This window comes from Taudactylus pleione, unplaced genomic scaffold (genome assembly GCF_031769625.1).
Source record: "Taudactylus pleione unplaced genomic scaffold, aTauple2 ptg000545l, whole genome shotgun sequence".
Classification (NCBI taxonomy): Eukaryota; Metazoa; Chordata; class Amphibia; order Anura; family Myobatrachidae; genus Taudactylus; species Taudactylus pleione.
This window is the reverse complement of record NW_028284947.1, coordinates 6,653,855-6,667,980: the sequence shown is the minus strand read 5'-3', so window position 1 is coordinate 6,667,980 and position 14,126 is coordinate 6,653,855. Positions and strand designations below refer to the sequence as shown.

Sequence of the window (14,126 nt, the reverse complement as noted above, 5' to 3'; positions counted from 1 at the left end):
AGGCGAACCTCCTGGGTGAGCACAATCGTCTGGGACTTCAGAGACTGAGTCAGCCCGTTCCACTTGGATAGGATCAGGTGCTGCAGAGGTCTGGAGTGAAACTGGGCGTATTCCACCATGTCGAACACCGACACCATGGAGCCCAGTAACCTCATCGCCGAGTGTAAGGACACCCGGCGGCTGTGCAGACAACTGCGCACCCTTGACTGTAAAGCAGAGATCTTGTCCTCCGTCACGAAGATCCTTTGCTGTCCCGAGTCCAATAAGGCTCCAAGATGCAGAATCCTCCGAGACGGGATTAGAGTGGACTTCTGCCAGTTGATTAGCCAGCCGTGCCGTTGCAGCAGTGCAATGGTCAGGTCCAAGTGGCGTAACAGTAGCTCTGGAGATCCTGCCACCAATAACAGGTCGTCCAAATACGGCAACATGCGGACTCCCTGCAGCCGCAGAGAAGCCGCCATGACCGCCATCACCTTGGTGAAAACACGTGGTGCTGTTGCCAGGCCAAAAGGTAACGCCCGAAACTGGAAGTGGTCGCTGCTGATTGCAAACCTGAGGAACTGTTGATGGCGCCAAAGAATAGGGACATGCAGGTAAGCGTCCTGTATGTCCAATGACACCAAGTAGTCCCCAGGTTCCAGCGCCAGAATGATGGACCGTAGGGTCTCCATCCGAAACTTCGGGACCCGCAAAGACTTGTTGAGTGCTTTGAGGTTGAGAATCGGACGATATGACCCATTGGGTTTCTGTACCAAAAATAGATTTGAATAGAAACCCTGGCCCCTCTGGGAGAATGGAACCGCCACTATAACTCCAGCCTGGAGCATAGTGTGCAATACCTTCCGCAGCTCCGTAGCCTTGTTCCGGTCTGATGGGAGACCCGTGGTGAAGAAGCAAGCCGGGGGTCTGTGCCGGAAGGAGAGGGCGTATCCGTGGGAAACCACCTCCAGAACCCAAGTGTCTGTCGTAGTGGTCGACCAACACTGGGCGAACTGTAGCAGGCGGCCTCCCACCCTGGGATCCCCCAAAGGGAGGCCCGGACCGTCAGGCCGCAGGCTTGTCATCTGGCTTGGGGGCCGGATGTCTGGTACTCCATGCCTGCTTCCGGGGCTTGACCGATTTCTTAGGGCCAGCCTGTCGAGGAAACGACTGTGGTTTGGGCCTGCCCTGGGCCCTAGATGACCGAAAGGACGATGGTCCCGAACCAGAAGGAGCAGCGGCCGACGGGAGACAGGCAGATTTGGCTGCCGCCAGCGTGGCCACAATCTTATCCAGATCCGGACCGAAGAGAACTTCTCCGGTAAACGGCGACGCTTCCAGACCTTTCTTGGAATCTGCGTCCGCCTTCCAGGATCGCAGCCACAAGGTGCGACGAGCAGCTACCGCTGCTGAAGAAATTCTAGACACCAGAGTACTAATGTCTAGAGCCGCCTCGTTGATGTAGGTGGCCGAATCACGGAGACTGCCAATCAACTCCGCCTGATCGGCCGGACAGTCGGATTCAAAAGAAGCCTCTAATGAATCCGCCCAGCGCTCCATCGCTCTGGCAACCCAGCAAATGGCCATAGCCGGCCGTGCTGCCCCCCCTGCAAGGGAATAAGCGGACTTCAGGCAGATTTCTACCTTGCGGTCCGTAGCATCCTTAAGGGAGGACATGGATGGCATCGGCAATGTGGCACTACGGACAAGACGGGTCACGTGGGAATCCACCTGTGGAGGGGATTCCCACTTCGCAAAATAATTATCCGCGAACGGATAAGTCACCGCCAGGCGTCTCTGCGGCTGGTATCTTTTGCCAGGTTGTTTCCACGCCTCCTCTAAATGGTCCACCAACTGACCCGAAAGAGGAAAGACTGTGGCATCGCCCTTCACATCTTTGAAAAAGGCATACTTAGATTTAGCCGCTGGGGGAACTTCGTCCTCAATCACCAAGGCTGTGCGGACCGCCCGAATAAGTCCAGGAATATATACTTTGGACTTAGCATCAGCGTCCTTAGTATGGAGAGGTTCCTGATCGTAAGGATCTAGAATCTCCCCATCATCAGACGTCCCTTCGTCATCCTCATAAGGAGCGGACAGAGACGCCACCGGCCTTTTATGAGACCGCATCACAGACTCCCCTTGCAACACATCCGACAAGTGCTGTACAGAACTCGTCAGGGAGTTAACCCACGCTGGCTCCTGAGAACCCGGGAGCGGGGAAATAGGGAGACTGTGGGGTACCACCAATTGTCGTGGGAACCCCTGCATGGGTGACGACACCACAGACTGCTGGGACAAACCCATCGGAGTAAACGCGGGCTGCGGAGCTAACTGGCCCACTAAAGCTGTTAACGCCTGAGCGAAACAAGCCCAGGGCGGCTCCTGTACCGGTGCTGTAACCGTAATAGGCCGCGCCATGGACAAACACTGCCGGCAAAGGCCCTCCGCGCTACCCTCCCCCTCCGCTAACGGTACTTTGCACGTGGTACACTGTAGCCGGAGGGGAAAATCACTTTCAGACATGATGGCACCACGTATGTGACCTCTCTCACCAATTAAGTATTAAATAGGCGAGAGACCACCCTGCAGCACCGCACCGCAAGGGCTTTAGCAGAAAGAACAGGGACAGTAATAAAGCTGACAGTTTAGAGAAGAAAAGATTACAGGCAGCAGCGCTAGCACAGTCACATACAATGCAGAAAAATAACAATTCCTGCACTAACAGCGCTGATCACTCAACTACACAGACACAGCGCTGCATACACAGACCTGACCACAGCGGAGGAGAGGTATGCGGGGGGACCCAGACCACGATGCTTCCGTCCAGCGCTTCCAGCAGCGTTCACCATGCGTTCTGGAGAAGATGGCCGCCGAGGAGCAGAGAGGAGGCTGGCCTGGGGGAGGAGCGCTGCCACAGGACCAGTCGGCACATGCAGAGAGGGCTGTGTGCAGCGGGGGAGGCACCGGCTGTGAGACAGGGAAGGCGCGCTCCCCTGGCATGCATTTAACCCCTGGGACGCCGCAGCGCTACCGCTCTGCTGCGGTCCGCTGTCCCAGGGGGTAGTGGAAGCGCAGGTTGGTCGCCTGGCTCCACGCTGCAGCCAGTCCCCAGGGAGCCCCCTGCCTGGGGACTTAGGACCATGTGATCAGCGGGGACCCACCGCGGGACCCCGCTGCTTACCTCTGTTCCCCTTGAATCCGGCCATGGTCCGGAGCATCTGGGGTCACCGCTAGCTGTGACCCCAGACGCCCACCAGCATCCCCGGATCAGTACCGGCGTTCTGGTACCGGCGGGGTGTAGGGAAGACAGCATGGACGTCAGGACTGACTGTCCATGCTGTTCATCCAGTTGTGCAGCCACAGCTGCATGAAGAATAAGCTTCAGGGGCTCTTCTAGCCCCCACTCCAACAGGTGCACCCGACTCCGGCCGGGCACCAAACTAAACTGGGGTGCCTTGGCCCGGGGGCGGGGTATAGGAGGGGGACCTAGTGCATCCTGGGAGGCTGAAAGCTTAACTCTTTGGTGCCCTGCGACTGACGTCACACCTATACCCCAAGGTATCCTGTGGATACCCTATGGACCCTGAAGTAGAAAGGGCTGTTTGGTGTAACTCCTTCAACCATGTATAATAACACATCTGTATATATAAGGCTAAAATGAAAATGAGTAGAAACCTGCACGTCCCTGGTCCGTATACCAACACAAATTCAGCCAAGGACCTATTTCTTGGACTATACCTTTTGAGCCATACATCTCACCAGGATGTGGTCAGCATCCCGGTGTGCGGCATGCCGACTGTCTTAATACCAGCGCTGAAATCCCAACAGGTCGGGATGCCGGCACCAGTATCCCGACTGTCTGCATCCCGAAGGTAAGTATCGGGGTGCAGGGCGAGGGGAGCGTTAACTGAATCAGTATGATTTACCGCCGGACCCATGCCAGGCGGTTGGAATCCCGGCAGAGGAGGATATCCCGATTGTCCAAGGTAAGTATATACTAGCCTATTTCTACCCCCTAACCCTCCCTTAGGGGTGCCTAAACCTAACCCCCCCTTTCCCTAGCCTAACCCTAAGTCCCCCCCGGGGGTGCCTAACGCTAACCCCCCCCTTCCCCTAGCCTAAACTTAAACTTCTGGGGGGTGCCTAACCCTAAGTCCCCCCCGGGAACACTAAACCTAACCTTCCCCCCCACCCGCAGCTATCCGGGCTCGGCATCCCTTCAATCGGGATGCCGGGGATCGGGCTCCCGGCATATGTCTAATGACAGGCGTCGGTGTATCAACGCCTGTCTTTAGACCCTTGCCGTGATATGACTGTCGGGATTTGGTCCGCCGGCTTCCCGACTGCATACCGCGTTAACTATAGGGGGAGGTTAGGTTTAGGCACTAGGGGGGGGGAGGGTTAGGGTAGGAGTTACAAAAATACTCACCATTCACTCCTATGGCTGTCAGGATACTGCCTGTCGGGATGCCGCTGTCTGTATTCAGACTAGCGGCATCCTGAGAGCCGGTATATCATACCCAACCCAATCTCACCTGTTTTAACAAATAACACCCCATTAAACATAGTGTCACTCCCCAATTCATAGGTTCTGAGTTTTAATGAATGTTAAAATAATCTATTCTTAGTGCACAATAAGACCACAATTCAGTTTTGGAAAGACTCTTTCTTGGTAATCATCACAAAGTCTTCCCTGGTGTCTTCATTCATGCTATACGACGTCTCACTGACCAGATCCATGTCTCTAGGTGCCTGGAAGTGATTTTCTTCCGGCTGTATATCCGTGATCCTCAAACACTGTCTCTCTCCCACTCCTGGTGGAATGTATGTGGAGCTGGGCGGCTCTCTGAGTCTGTTTAAATTCTCAATACAAGCACTCCCCTCTGCTGCCTTACCGGTAGCATTGGGCATGGGGGAACCAGATGTTGATGCTGGACTTTTGGTGCCATCCACTACTTCTTTGCTTTTGTGGCTTGTCCACTTTGACTGCCACTGGCACAAATCGCTGCTATTGGAAAAGTCTACGGGATCTGGAGGTAATGTTTCTTCAACAGGGTAAGCCAACAACTCAATGTCCATTATTCCCATCTTCAGTTTATTCACTATACGCTCTGACTGTCCTGGTTTATTTGGTATATTGAACTCAACAGGAGACTCACCAAGTATGATCGGTCTCTTAGGGTCCGACTTACTCTGCACATCCGCATATATCCTCTCATCAACATTTACACATTTTTGGCCACAAATTGAGTCCGCATGACGTTCCCGACCTTTAGACAAGTCTGATTCGGATTCCTTAGTAAAGGATTCAGGGTTATGTGGTTTTGCCAAGTTTGGTTCTTCATACGCGAGCTGTACCCATTCTTCTCTCAACTCTTTCAGTTCAGTATTGATTTGTCTGTTATTTAAAGGGAAGATTGGCTGCTGGGCCAAATTGAGGTCACTGTATTTATTAAGGAACTCATCGCTGTCTAAGTATTTGTTAAAACTGAAGTTTAAATCTTTGGCAGAAGTTTCATAGATGTCTTCGTGAGCGTCATCTACATCAAGTTTCTCAGAAGGCTTTCTAGAGTCAATATTAATGATCTTCTCAGATTTGTTTTTTTTAGCATTAATTACAGCCTCAATTTCTATGACGCTAACAACTTTACAGTCGCTTTTAACGGGCAGTCCTATGTTTCCTCTTTCATTCCTTCTCTCAGTACTGGGCTCATAAATGAAGAGATTGACACGGTCAGTTTGATTTTCAGCTATTAACGAAATCAGCTCTTCACACTGAATTCTAGACCAATATAATTCAAAGGCTGCCTGCTTTGCCTCTTCTGTGTTTATCAGTCCTCCAATTATATATTCAGTTTCTGTGTCTGTGGAGTACCCCACTCGCTGCAGAATCTGCCTTACGGTGTCCTTTGGAATTACAGGTTCAACATAATAGATAAAAGTCCCCGTAAATTTCTGCAAGGAAACAATATATTACATTTTAACAGATTTTTCTTTTTAATGATAGCAATCAGAAGGACACTGGGAAAATGCATCAGTTTGATAAATACTTCATCTGGCATTGGCCGCATCCAGAAGTATGGAAAAGTAGGCAGTCATCATTCTCTATCACTGTCAGGTGATTCTCATAGGCATTTATAATATATACGATGGGCGGGATTTATCCCGCCACTCTTCACATGCATGCCAGCGTTAATTATGCCAGTACACATGAGCGAAAACGCAAAGGACAGCTATGACCCAGAAGTCCTTCTGCACATGTGCTGTGGGGGGTGCTGGGAGAAATCAGATTGGATCCCTCCCAGAGGGGGTGTCGCGAATAGAAGCCCATATGCTTCTATTCGGCAATGCCATCTGAAGATGGCGTTGCCCACCACATCAAACCCCGGAATATATCTCATTCCGGGACTTGATGTATATGAGAAAAGCAGTCACACCCCCCGAAAACTGCATTTTTGGGGGTTTGACTGCATTTCTTCCTTTAGTGCATCCCGCCCATAAAGAGGTCCTGTGAGGTTTGAGGGAAATGTATGTTTTACACTACTCCTTGTGCACAAGTTGTTAATGAAGAAAAAAAAAACCCCATAACAGTTCCTCTATTTTCCCTCCACCTGCGAGACCTTGATATACTAAATATAACCCTGCATTGTGTGCAATTTGTAGCTTCAAAGTCATGGTCAGATTCTCTCCAGAGCAGCTTCCTACTAAATTAGAGAACAAAGAACCTGTAGGAGGAAGTGATCTGGCAGTGAGCAGGACTTGTAAGCTAGTATACAGCATTTATACCCCTATCTGAGCACAGCATGTCACCATAAAGAACCTTATAGCAACTGACAAGCATGGTCATGGGCTTTAGAATTTTAGAGAAAAAAAGGCATGGCCATCTATCCGACAATTGAAGCTTGGCTGAAATTGGATCGGCAACAAGGCAATGATCCTCCAGTTTAGGTAGCTGAAGGCAGCATATGCCTGATGCTACATTAAGACACGTCTTATGGGGGTTAGGGATTTCAGTGAGTGTTTATGTAGTTACCCTGCCTTGTATGATTGACAGGTCAGGGCTGGTTTTCGGTAGCCTATCACAGGGCTAGTTGGGGGAGGGTCTTGGCTCCTATACTTAAAGGAAGCAGGGTTCACTTTCTCTTTTCTAACAGATTAATTCCCACCTGTCCATGCCCCGTTGTTCTGGTACATTGTTTTCTGGTTTTATTTAACTTTGCTTTCAATGTTTACATTGTGAGGCTGAAAAGCATTGCTTCTCAGCTGCCCAAGTATTGGTTGTGGCACACCTTCCTTACGCAGGGCATGCTATCTCTGCCCTCAAGGGGGGGACCTAGGCTTCTTCCTAGAGGTTGGGCCCAGTAGTATTAAGCCAAATAAAGGGGGGTGTAGCCTATCGTAACTCAGGTTGCGTCAGAGGCCTTCAAGTAGCCACGTTTAGTATTTTATCGTGGGCTAGAGCTTTGGAAGCAATGCTTTTTTTCTACGCCACCTAAAAAAAGATTTTATTAATAAACCTTTGACCTTTTGATTCCACCTCAATTGTCAGTGTCTTCATTCAGGATTTTAAAGCAATAAAACATCTTTGTGAAGAGCTAAAGGCGGGTATCCACTACCCGACAGTGAAAAGACTGAACGATAATGATATTGTTCAGTCGTTCACTACACTGCAGGGTGCCCACACTGAACTATATGTTGTTCGGTGCAGGCACAATCAATCATCTGCAAACATGCTGAGCCTGACTATATCGTCAGGTTGACCAGCATGTTTGCACGATGATAGATGTCTAAAAGACCAAATTTTCAAATCATGTTGAAACGATTATCGAATGATATCGATATCGTTCAATCGCTCATTTTAATCGTCTATTGGATAGGCACCTTAAAACTCTTCATAGGATAGGGGGCTTAAGATTGTGGATGAAATTCTCCTTTGATGCAGGCTCAGGAATTTATCTCTGATATAACAATATAACAAACACATGCACGACATCAGTATGAACCAGGAAACCACTATATAAATTCCTGTTTTTCTGCAGATTAGTATTAACTGAGTTGTTTCCTGGATATGTTTGCAAGGTTTTAATTTTTTTAAATGACATCAGCACTACTGTATATGCTGCTTTAATTACATATCTTCCATATTTTACGATACGCAGTAGAGAAATCTAAAGTACCGTATGCAACAGTCACAAGTGCCTACGAAGATCGGCCCAGTTCGGAAAAAATTTGGTGGAAAGAAATTACCATTTTGTAATTTATGTTTTTGGGTAGAGTGATCCTAGAAGTTTCTTTATATGACTGAGGCATACAGAAACATCCTAACAATTGTGCCCGAGTGTATGTATATATTTTACATTTTTTTTCTTCTCTACCTCCCTCTCTCGTCTGATTTTGGATGAAGCCAGCTGCCGTCTTGGAAAGTGAAACTCACTTCTCACTTTGTACGATTTCCACTGCCGACTGCCATCTCTCTACCGGCATCCAGACAGACACTTCCACATCGGGGGTAATCGTTCACAGCCAAGCGCACCGTACAATAGCGCCACTATAATTATGTATTTTTTGTTTCCCCAAGAAAAATTATTTTAGATTTGCCAAATTTCAATATCTTATTAGACATGAAGATATTGAAAAGGTGCTCACATACAGTATAAGCAGGTCCAGTCTCTCAAAGCTAATGTCCCATTAATACTAACTTATTATACTTACCTCCCAAAATATGAGAGTCTCTCAGATGTCTGGGAGCATAGGCAGGTAAATTCCGATTTGGCTACGTGTAGTCAAATCAGGAAAAACTAGTGCCGTTTTAAAAATTGCGTGAAGTGGCCATAGGCATTTAGGGGTTGGTTAGATGAAATGCGCTGTAACATTGCATGTCACAGGGCGATGTACCATGCAAATATCACCTGTATATAGGGTAGCCCAACATTGTTCATTTTACTGTGCACCCCTGGGGATGGGGCATGGTATAAAACCCACAAAGCAGGTACATAGTAGAGTGTCTTTAACTGAATCGCCTTCTTACAGTCCACATTGACTGACATCTCGTATTTGGATCAGATAATAATGCAGACTGGAGCAAGTTACAATGTACAGCCAAATACATCTGAAACAGCCATCAAATAGCAGCATTTATGGGCAGCTTCGGTCCATTGGAGGATTTAGCTCTCAGTGCTGGAAATGGCTAACAATAGCTGCAAAGTAAGTATAGTTTATAATGGTACGCGGTCAGGAAGCCGGCGGACGAAATGTAGACCGCCGGCTTCCCAACTGTGAAATCCCGACATGGGACTATTGATAGGCGTCAAAATCCTGACGCCTATCATTATCTCCATGCCGAAATCCCGACGCCCGGGATAACGAACTAAGATAAATCGGGCGTCGGGAGCAGGTAGCTGCAGGGGGGGAGGGGGGTTAGGTTTAGGGGCTCCCCGGGGAACTAGGGTTTGGCACCCTCCCCACGGGAGGGTAGGGCAAGAGGATGGGGGGGGAGGTTAGGTACCCCTGGGGGGAGGCTAGGGTTAGGCATCCCCACGGGAGGGTTAGGTATAGGCACCCCTGGGGGGAAGGTTTAGGAATAGCTTGAATACTTACCCTGTCGGGATCTTCATTCTTCTGGCGTCGGTATTACATCCGCCGGCTTTAGTCCGGCAGTATGTCATACCGATTCCTTTATAATATCTCAAGTTCTATCCAGTATATACTGTATGTGTGAATGCTACAGAGATAGATGCCCTTTATATTAATTCTGAGTGTTTCTACTTATCAAAGGGAGATGAACCCTAAATCTAACGAAAGCAATAGGGTTTATCCGTATTTATTAAGCCCCATAATTGGCAAGGGCAGCCCCTGAGTATTGCCAGCAGTAGCCATGACTGGGGCTGTCATGTGGTAACTTGTCATATTTATCTCCTAGTCAAAAGGACAGCGGTGATACCTGTAATGCAGTCTGGCCTCCTATGCTATTGTCATCTCAGTGACAGATGTAATAGAGAGGGACCAAGCTGTATTATTAAAATAAAGCATAATAGCTGGTGGTCCGCACAGCCTCCTGTCCTGCCGCTCACTGTTGCGGTGTCACTAACGGGCATCTCAATTATCTGTAGTGGTTGCATTATGAGTAATTACGGGAGAGCAAAATGAAAGGTAAAATGAGCGTCTGCGATGTGTGGCCGCTATAAGCATTCCCATGCTGATCTGACGGTACAACACCAGGGGTTTGGTATGAAATATTGGCGGCTGAGACACATCAAATCCCGTCCCCTGGTAGCCCGACTAGTGAAGATCCCGACGGAGGCTGGTAAGTACCCTAACCTCCTCCTGGCGGTGCCTATCCCTAACCCACCCTTCCCGCACCTTAAACCTAACCCTCCTAGGGGACCGGGTGCCTAACCATAACCTCCCCCCGACGGTCCCTAATCTTAACCCCCCCCTTCCCCGGGGATACGCACATACTTACCCGGCCTGGACGTTTGGGATTTCGGTGGTTCAGGGTGCCGACGCCGGTATCCTGATCTCCTTCGGAATATTGTTGTCTGCATTATGTTGGGCGGTAGGATTCCAGCATTGGTATATCGGTGGCTGGCATTCCGTCCGCTGGCAATATAACTACATACCAACTCGAGCATTGCTTTGTCAAGAGAGGCAAAATGGGAGATACTGCGCATCCTCAGACATGAGGTGCGATTTGCAGCAGTGAGTCACAATATTGTGCTGTAGCCTGTGCCTGGCCCACTGCATTGGACATTGTAAACTAGGGGTGGGGAACCTCAGGCCCGGGGGCCATATAAGGCCCCCAGAATCATTTGGTCTGGCCCTCAGAGCTTTTTTCTGCTAGCCTCATCTGGATAGCATGGTGCCTTTAATGGCACCCTGCAGCCAGAATATATGCAGCAGACAGTCACACCGCTGCCCTTACAGCTCCCCAAAGTATCCTCAGGATGCTCCAGGCATTGATGTAATCACTGGATATTGTGGCCCCATCCCCATGTGACATCACACGGAGTGGGCGTGGCTTGCACCGAGCCCGCAAATAATGTTATATATATCAAAATGGCCCTCAGTAGAGCAAAAGTTCCCCACCCCTGTTGTAAACAGACAATTGAGAGTACACAAGCTGCATTCCCAACACTTAAAACAATAGGCCCTTGTTCATTTCCAGGTCCAGGCCAGTGGCTGTCACAGAGGTTGGCGCATTCGTCCAATAAGGGTGTGTGGCCTCGCAGCACAGACTCTAGCCCCTAGAGACTCTCTCTGCACAGCCAGCTACTCCCCAGTGCCGTCATAGGGTAGCGCCCGGCTCTTACTAAGGTGGAGCAGACATTTTGTTGTCACCACCTTCGGATGGTGACACCCGGTGCGGTCCGCACCCTTTGAACCCAACCCCAGTGATGCCACTACTCCAGTCCCATGTGGCCCTTTACCATAAGCTATAATCTCATTAATATTGGTCCAACTCACAAAATTGCATGTAGATAACCGGTCCCATGGTGGTAACTAGGCCCTTGCCTATGGCTAGCAGGGTGCCTGGACACACACCATGCCGTCTCTGCAGCTACTCGGAGCTTCCTCTGCACATCATGCGCTCAGGGGGAGGAGCCTGCACAGGGTGCACTGCCGCCATGTTACAGCACTAACAGGTCCACTTAAAATAAAAAAGGGGGATGAACAATTGGGTGCCCTACGAATAGGTCTCCTCTCTTCTATCCCCCCCTATTATTTGTCTTCTCCCAGACTAACTGTTTGGCTGTCCCCATTTTTCTCAAAAGATCCTTTTCAATGCTCTGGCGCTTGTGTTATCAATTAGCAAGATATACAGAGGCCTGATTCAGAGGTGGACGCTGCTGCAATAATATGCAAACGCTAATATCAGCCTTCCCCTGGTGCAGTAACCTGCGTCTGAATGAGCAAGCCCAGAAACGGGCACTGTCAGCGTCTCTACACGCTGTAACACCGCCGGTGATTCATGTCACGCCGTCATCCCGTACACCATCCACACTTACACCAGCACTATGGCACGTGCAATGTCTGTCTGAACATGGACTCTGTGTTTGCAGCTGTGAAGCTGAGAAAGCAGCTGCCATCACTGACACGCCTGTGACCCTCCCATAACATTCCTGTGACCCTCCCATAACATTCCCGTGACACGCCTGTGACCCTTCCATAACATTCCCGTGACACGCCTGTGACCCTTCCATAACATTCCTGTGACACGCCTGTGACCCTTCCATAACATTCCTGTGACACGCCTGTGACCCTCCCATAACATTCCCGTGACACGCCCGTGACCCTTCCATAACATTCCTGTGACACGCCTGTGACCCTTCCATAACATTCCTGTGACACGCCCGTGACCCTTCCATAACATTCCCGTGACACGCCCGTGACCCTCCCATAACATTCCCGTGACACGCCCGTAACCCTCCCATAACATTGATTTTTTTTTGCATTCGCTTCGGGCCACCTCCCAGTCACCACCCAGGAATCACTTTCCCCACCCATTTCTGATACCGCCTGTCCCGATCACAGCAGATGCTTTGTGCGTACACTCTATGTAACGCATGCCTGGTAGCGGGTTATTGGCGCCGCCGGCTGTCTGCATTACCATTGGAGCATGTCTGCGGTCCAGGTCCTCTGCATGCATCTGAATCCTCCCTGGCGCTGGCACTGGAGGTGGAGACCATCTAAGAGGCTCCATTAGGGATGGCCATTGACCATCGATGATTCAAAATGATCAATGGTTTATAGCCGATGTGGAATACTTTCACCATCGATGGCAGAGCATCACTGGTTCTCTGCCATCGATGGATGAGAGAATTTTTTGTTTTACAAAGCTTAGCCCCTTCCCTGTGTCGGCTAAGCCCCACCCATTTTTGATTGGCTCGCGAACCGCCATTCCCCAGTGCAGCGGTGGCCATCAAGGGGTGCAAACCATCGATTATTCACCATAGATGGTTTTTGTGCCATCGATGGTAGCCACCTATGGACCAATTGATGGCAATCATCGATGGCCATCCCTAGGCTCCATTCACACAAGCCGCTGCTGAGCCGAAGGATATATATTGGTCCATGCTTCATGAGTTGCTACATCTGTGAGAATGGGAAATGTACCATACACTATTTATTATGTCCTTACCTTCACTGACCGGATCTCCTTCCTCCAGGGACAAAGAAACAGATTGACACAAATGAGCTCAAGTATGGCCAGACCCTTCGCCGTGTGCCTCAGCACTGCAGCCCTGTGCTGCTCCGTGCTCCGGAGGAAGTTCTCTCTGAGGACACAGTAGTATGGAGGAGTCGCAAGAGAATCGCACGCCTGCTGCAGCAACTGAGCGTTTGCGTCCAGCTTGTCGCACAGCGACATATTCCCTTCTTGGCTCCTAGCCTGATAATAGGAGACATATCTCTGGTACAGTTCCCGGCTGTCTGCGCTCCCCTTCATGTTACTGGAGCTGCTAGATGCTGTTGCTTCTCCCTCCGAGCATGAGGAAGTTACAGCAGGGCAGTGTGCGGCTGCCTGTTGCGGATTGGTTGTGTCTGTACACAGCATTAGGTTCCATTGGCCACAGTCTCTGTTAATCAAACAGAGTCTTTAAACCCGATGTCAGGAAGTCTAAAGTTCTGAAGCAAAAGTGAAAGTGTACAGTGAGGTTGTCCCGGGGATTACATGATGGAAAGTGCATTGCTTTTATATTGCCCCTATTCGTGCCCTTCTGCATGCACTAGTGTACATTGCTATTCCTCTTTATTGTGAGGTTTGTCTGCACAGGTGATTTGTACAGTGACAGCACTTTTCGTGCTTGTAGCCCTGATAGGAAGCCATGTGTTGGCATAGGTGTACGTATTAGATCAGTGATTCCCAACCTCGGTCCTCAAGGCACACCAACAGTCCTGGTCTTAGTGATACCCATGCTTGAGCACAGATGGTTAAATTAAAGTAACTGAGGTACTAGTTAAGTCACCTGTGCTCAAGTATGGCTAGCCTTAAAACCTGGACTGTTAGTGTGCCTTGAGGACCGTGGTTGGGAACCCCTGTATTAGATGCTGGTATGTGTACATCTCCGATGGTTACTGATCTGTGCATGACCAGCACTGCTCATGTGCAGATCAGTGGATGCGATGATGATCCCAGTGCCCCCTAA

The 14,126-nt window shown here is 49.7% G+C and overlaps 1 protein-coding gene across 1 annotated transcript; it reads right to left on the bottom strand.

The window, feature by feature from the left end:
- Positions 1-4,147: 4,147 nt before the first annotated feature.
- On the bottom strand, positions 4,148-13,538 carry LOC148500842 (uncharacterized). The gene is made up of 2 exons (XM_088451283.1): positions 13,121-13,538; positions 4,148-5,937 (listed from the first exon to the last, which is right to left on the bottom strand). The coding sequence occupies exons 1-2, from the start codon at positions 13,532-13,534 to the stop codon at positions 4,630-4,632; spliced, it is 1,722 nt and encodes a 573-aa protein (XP_088307409.1). The 5' UTR covers positions 13,535-13,538; the 3' UTR covers positions 4,148-4,629.
- Between the last annotated feature and the right edge of the window lie 588 nt (positions 13,539-14,126).

Excerpts from the sequence above, each read along its gene's own strand:
- LOC148500842 (XM_088451283.1), bottom strand. The coding sequence starts at position 13,534 with ATGCTGTGTACAGACACAACCAATCCGCAACAGGCAGCCGCACACTGC. Across the intron at positions 5,938-13,120 it reads AGGAGATCCGGTCAGTGAAG|AAATTTACGGGGACTTTTAT; the intron begins GTAAGGACATAA and ends GTTTCCTTGCAG.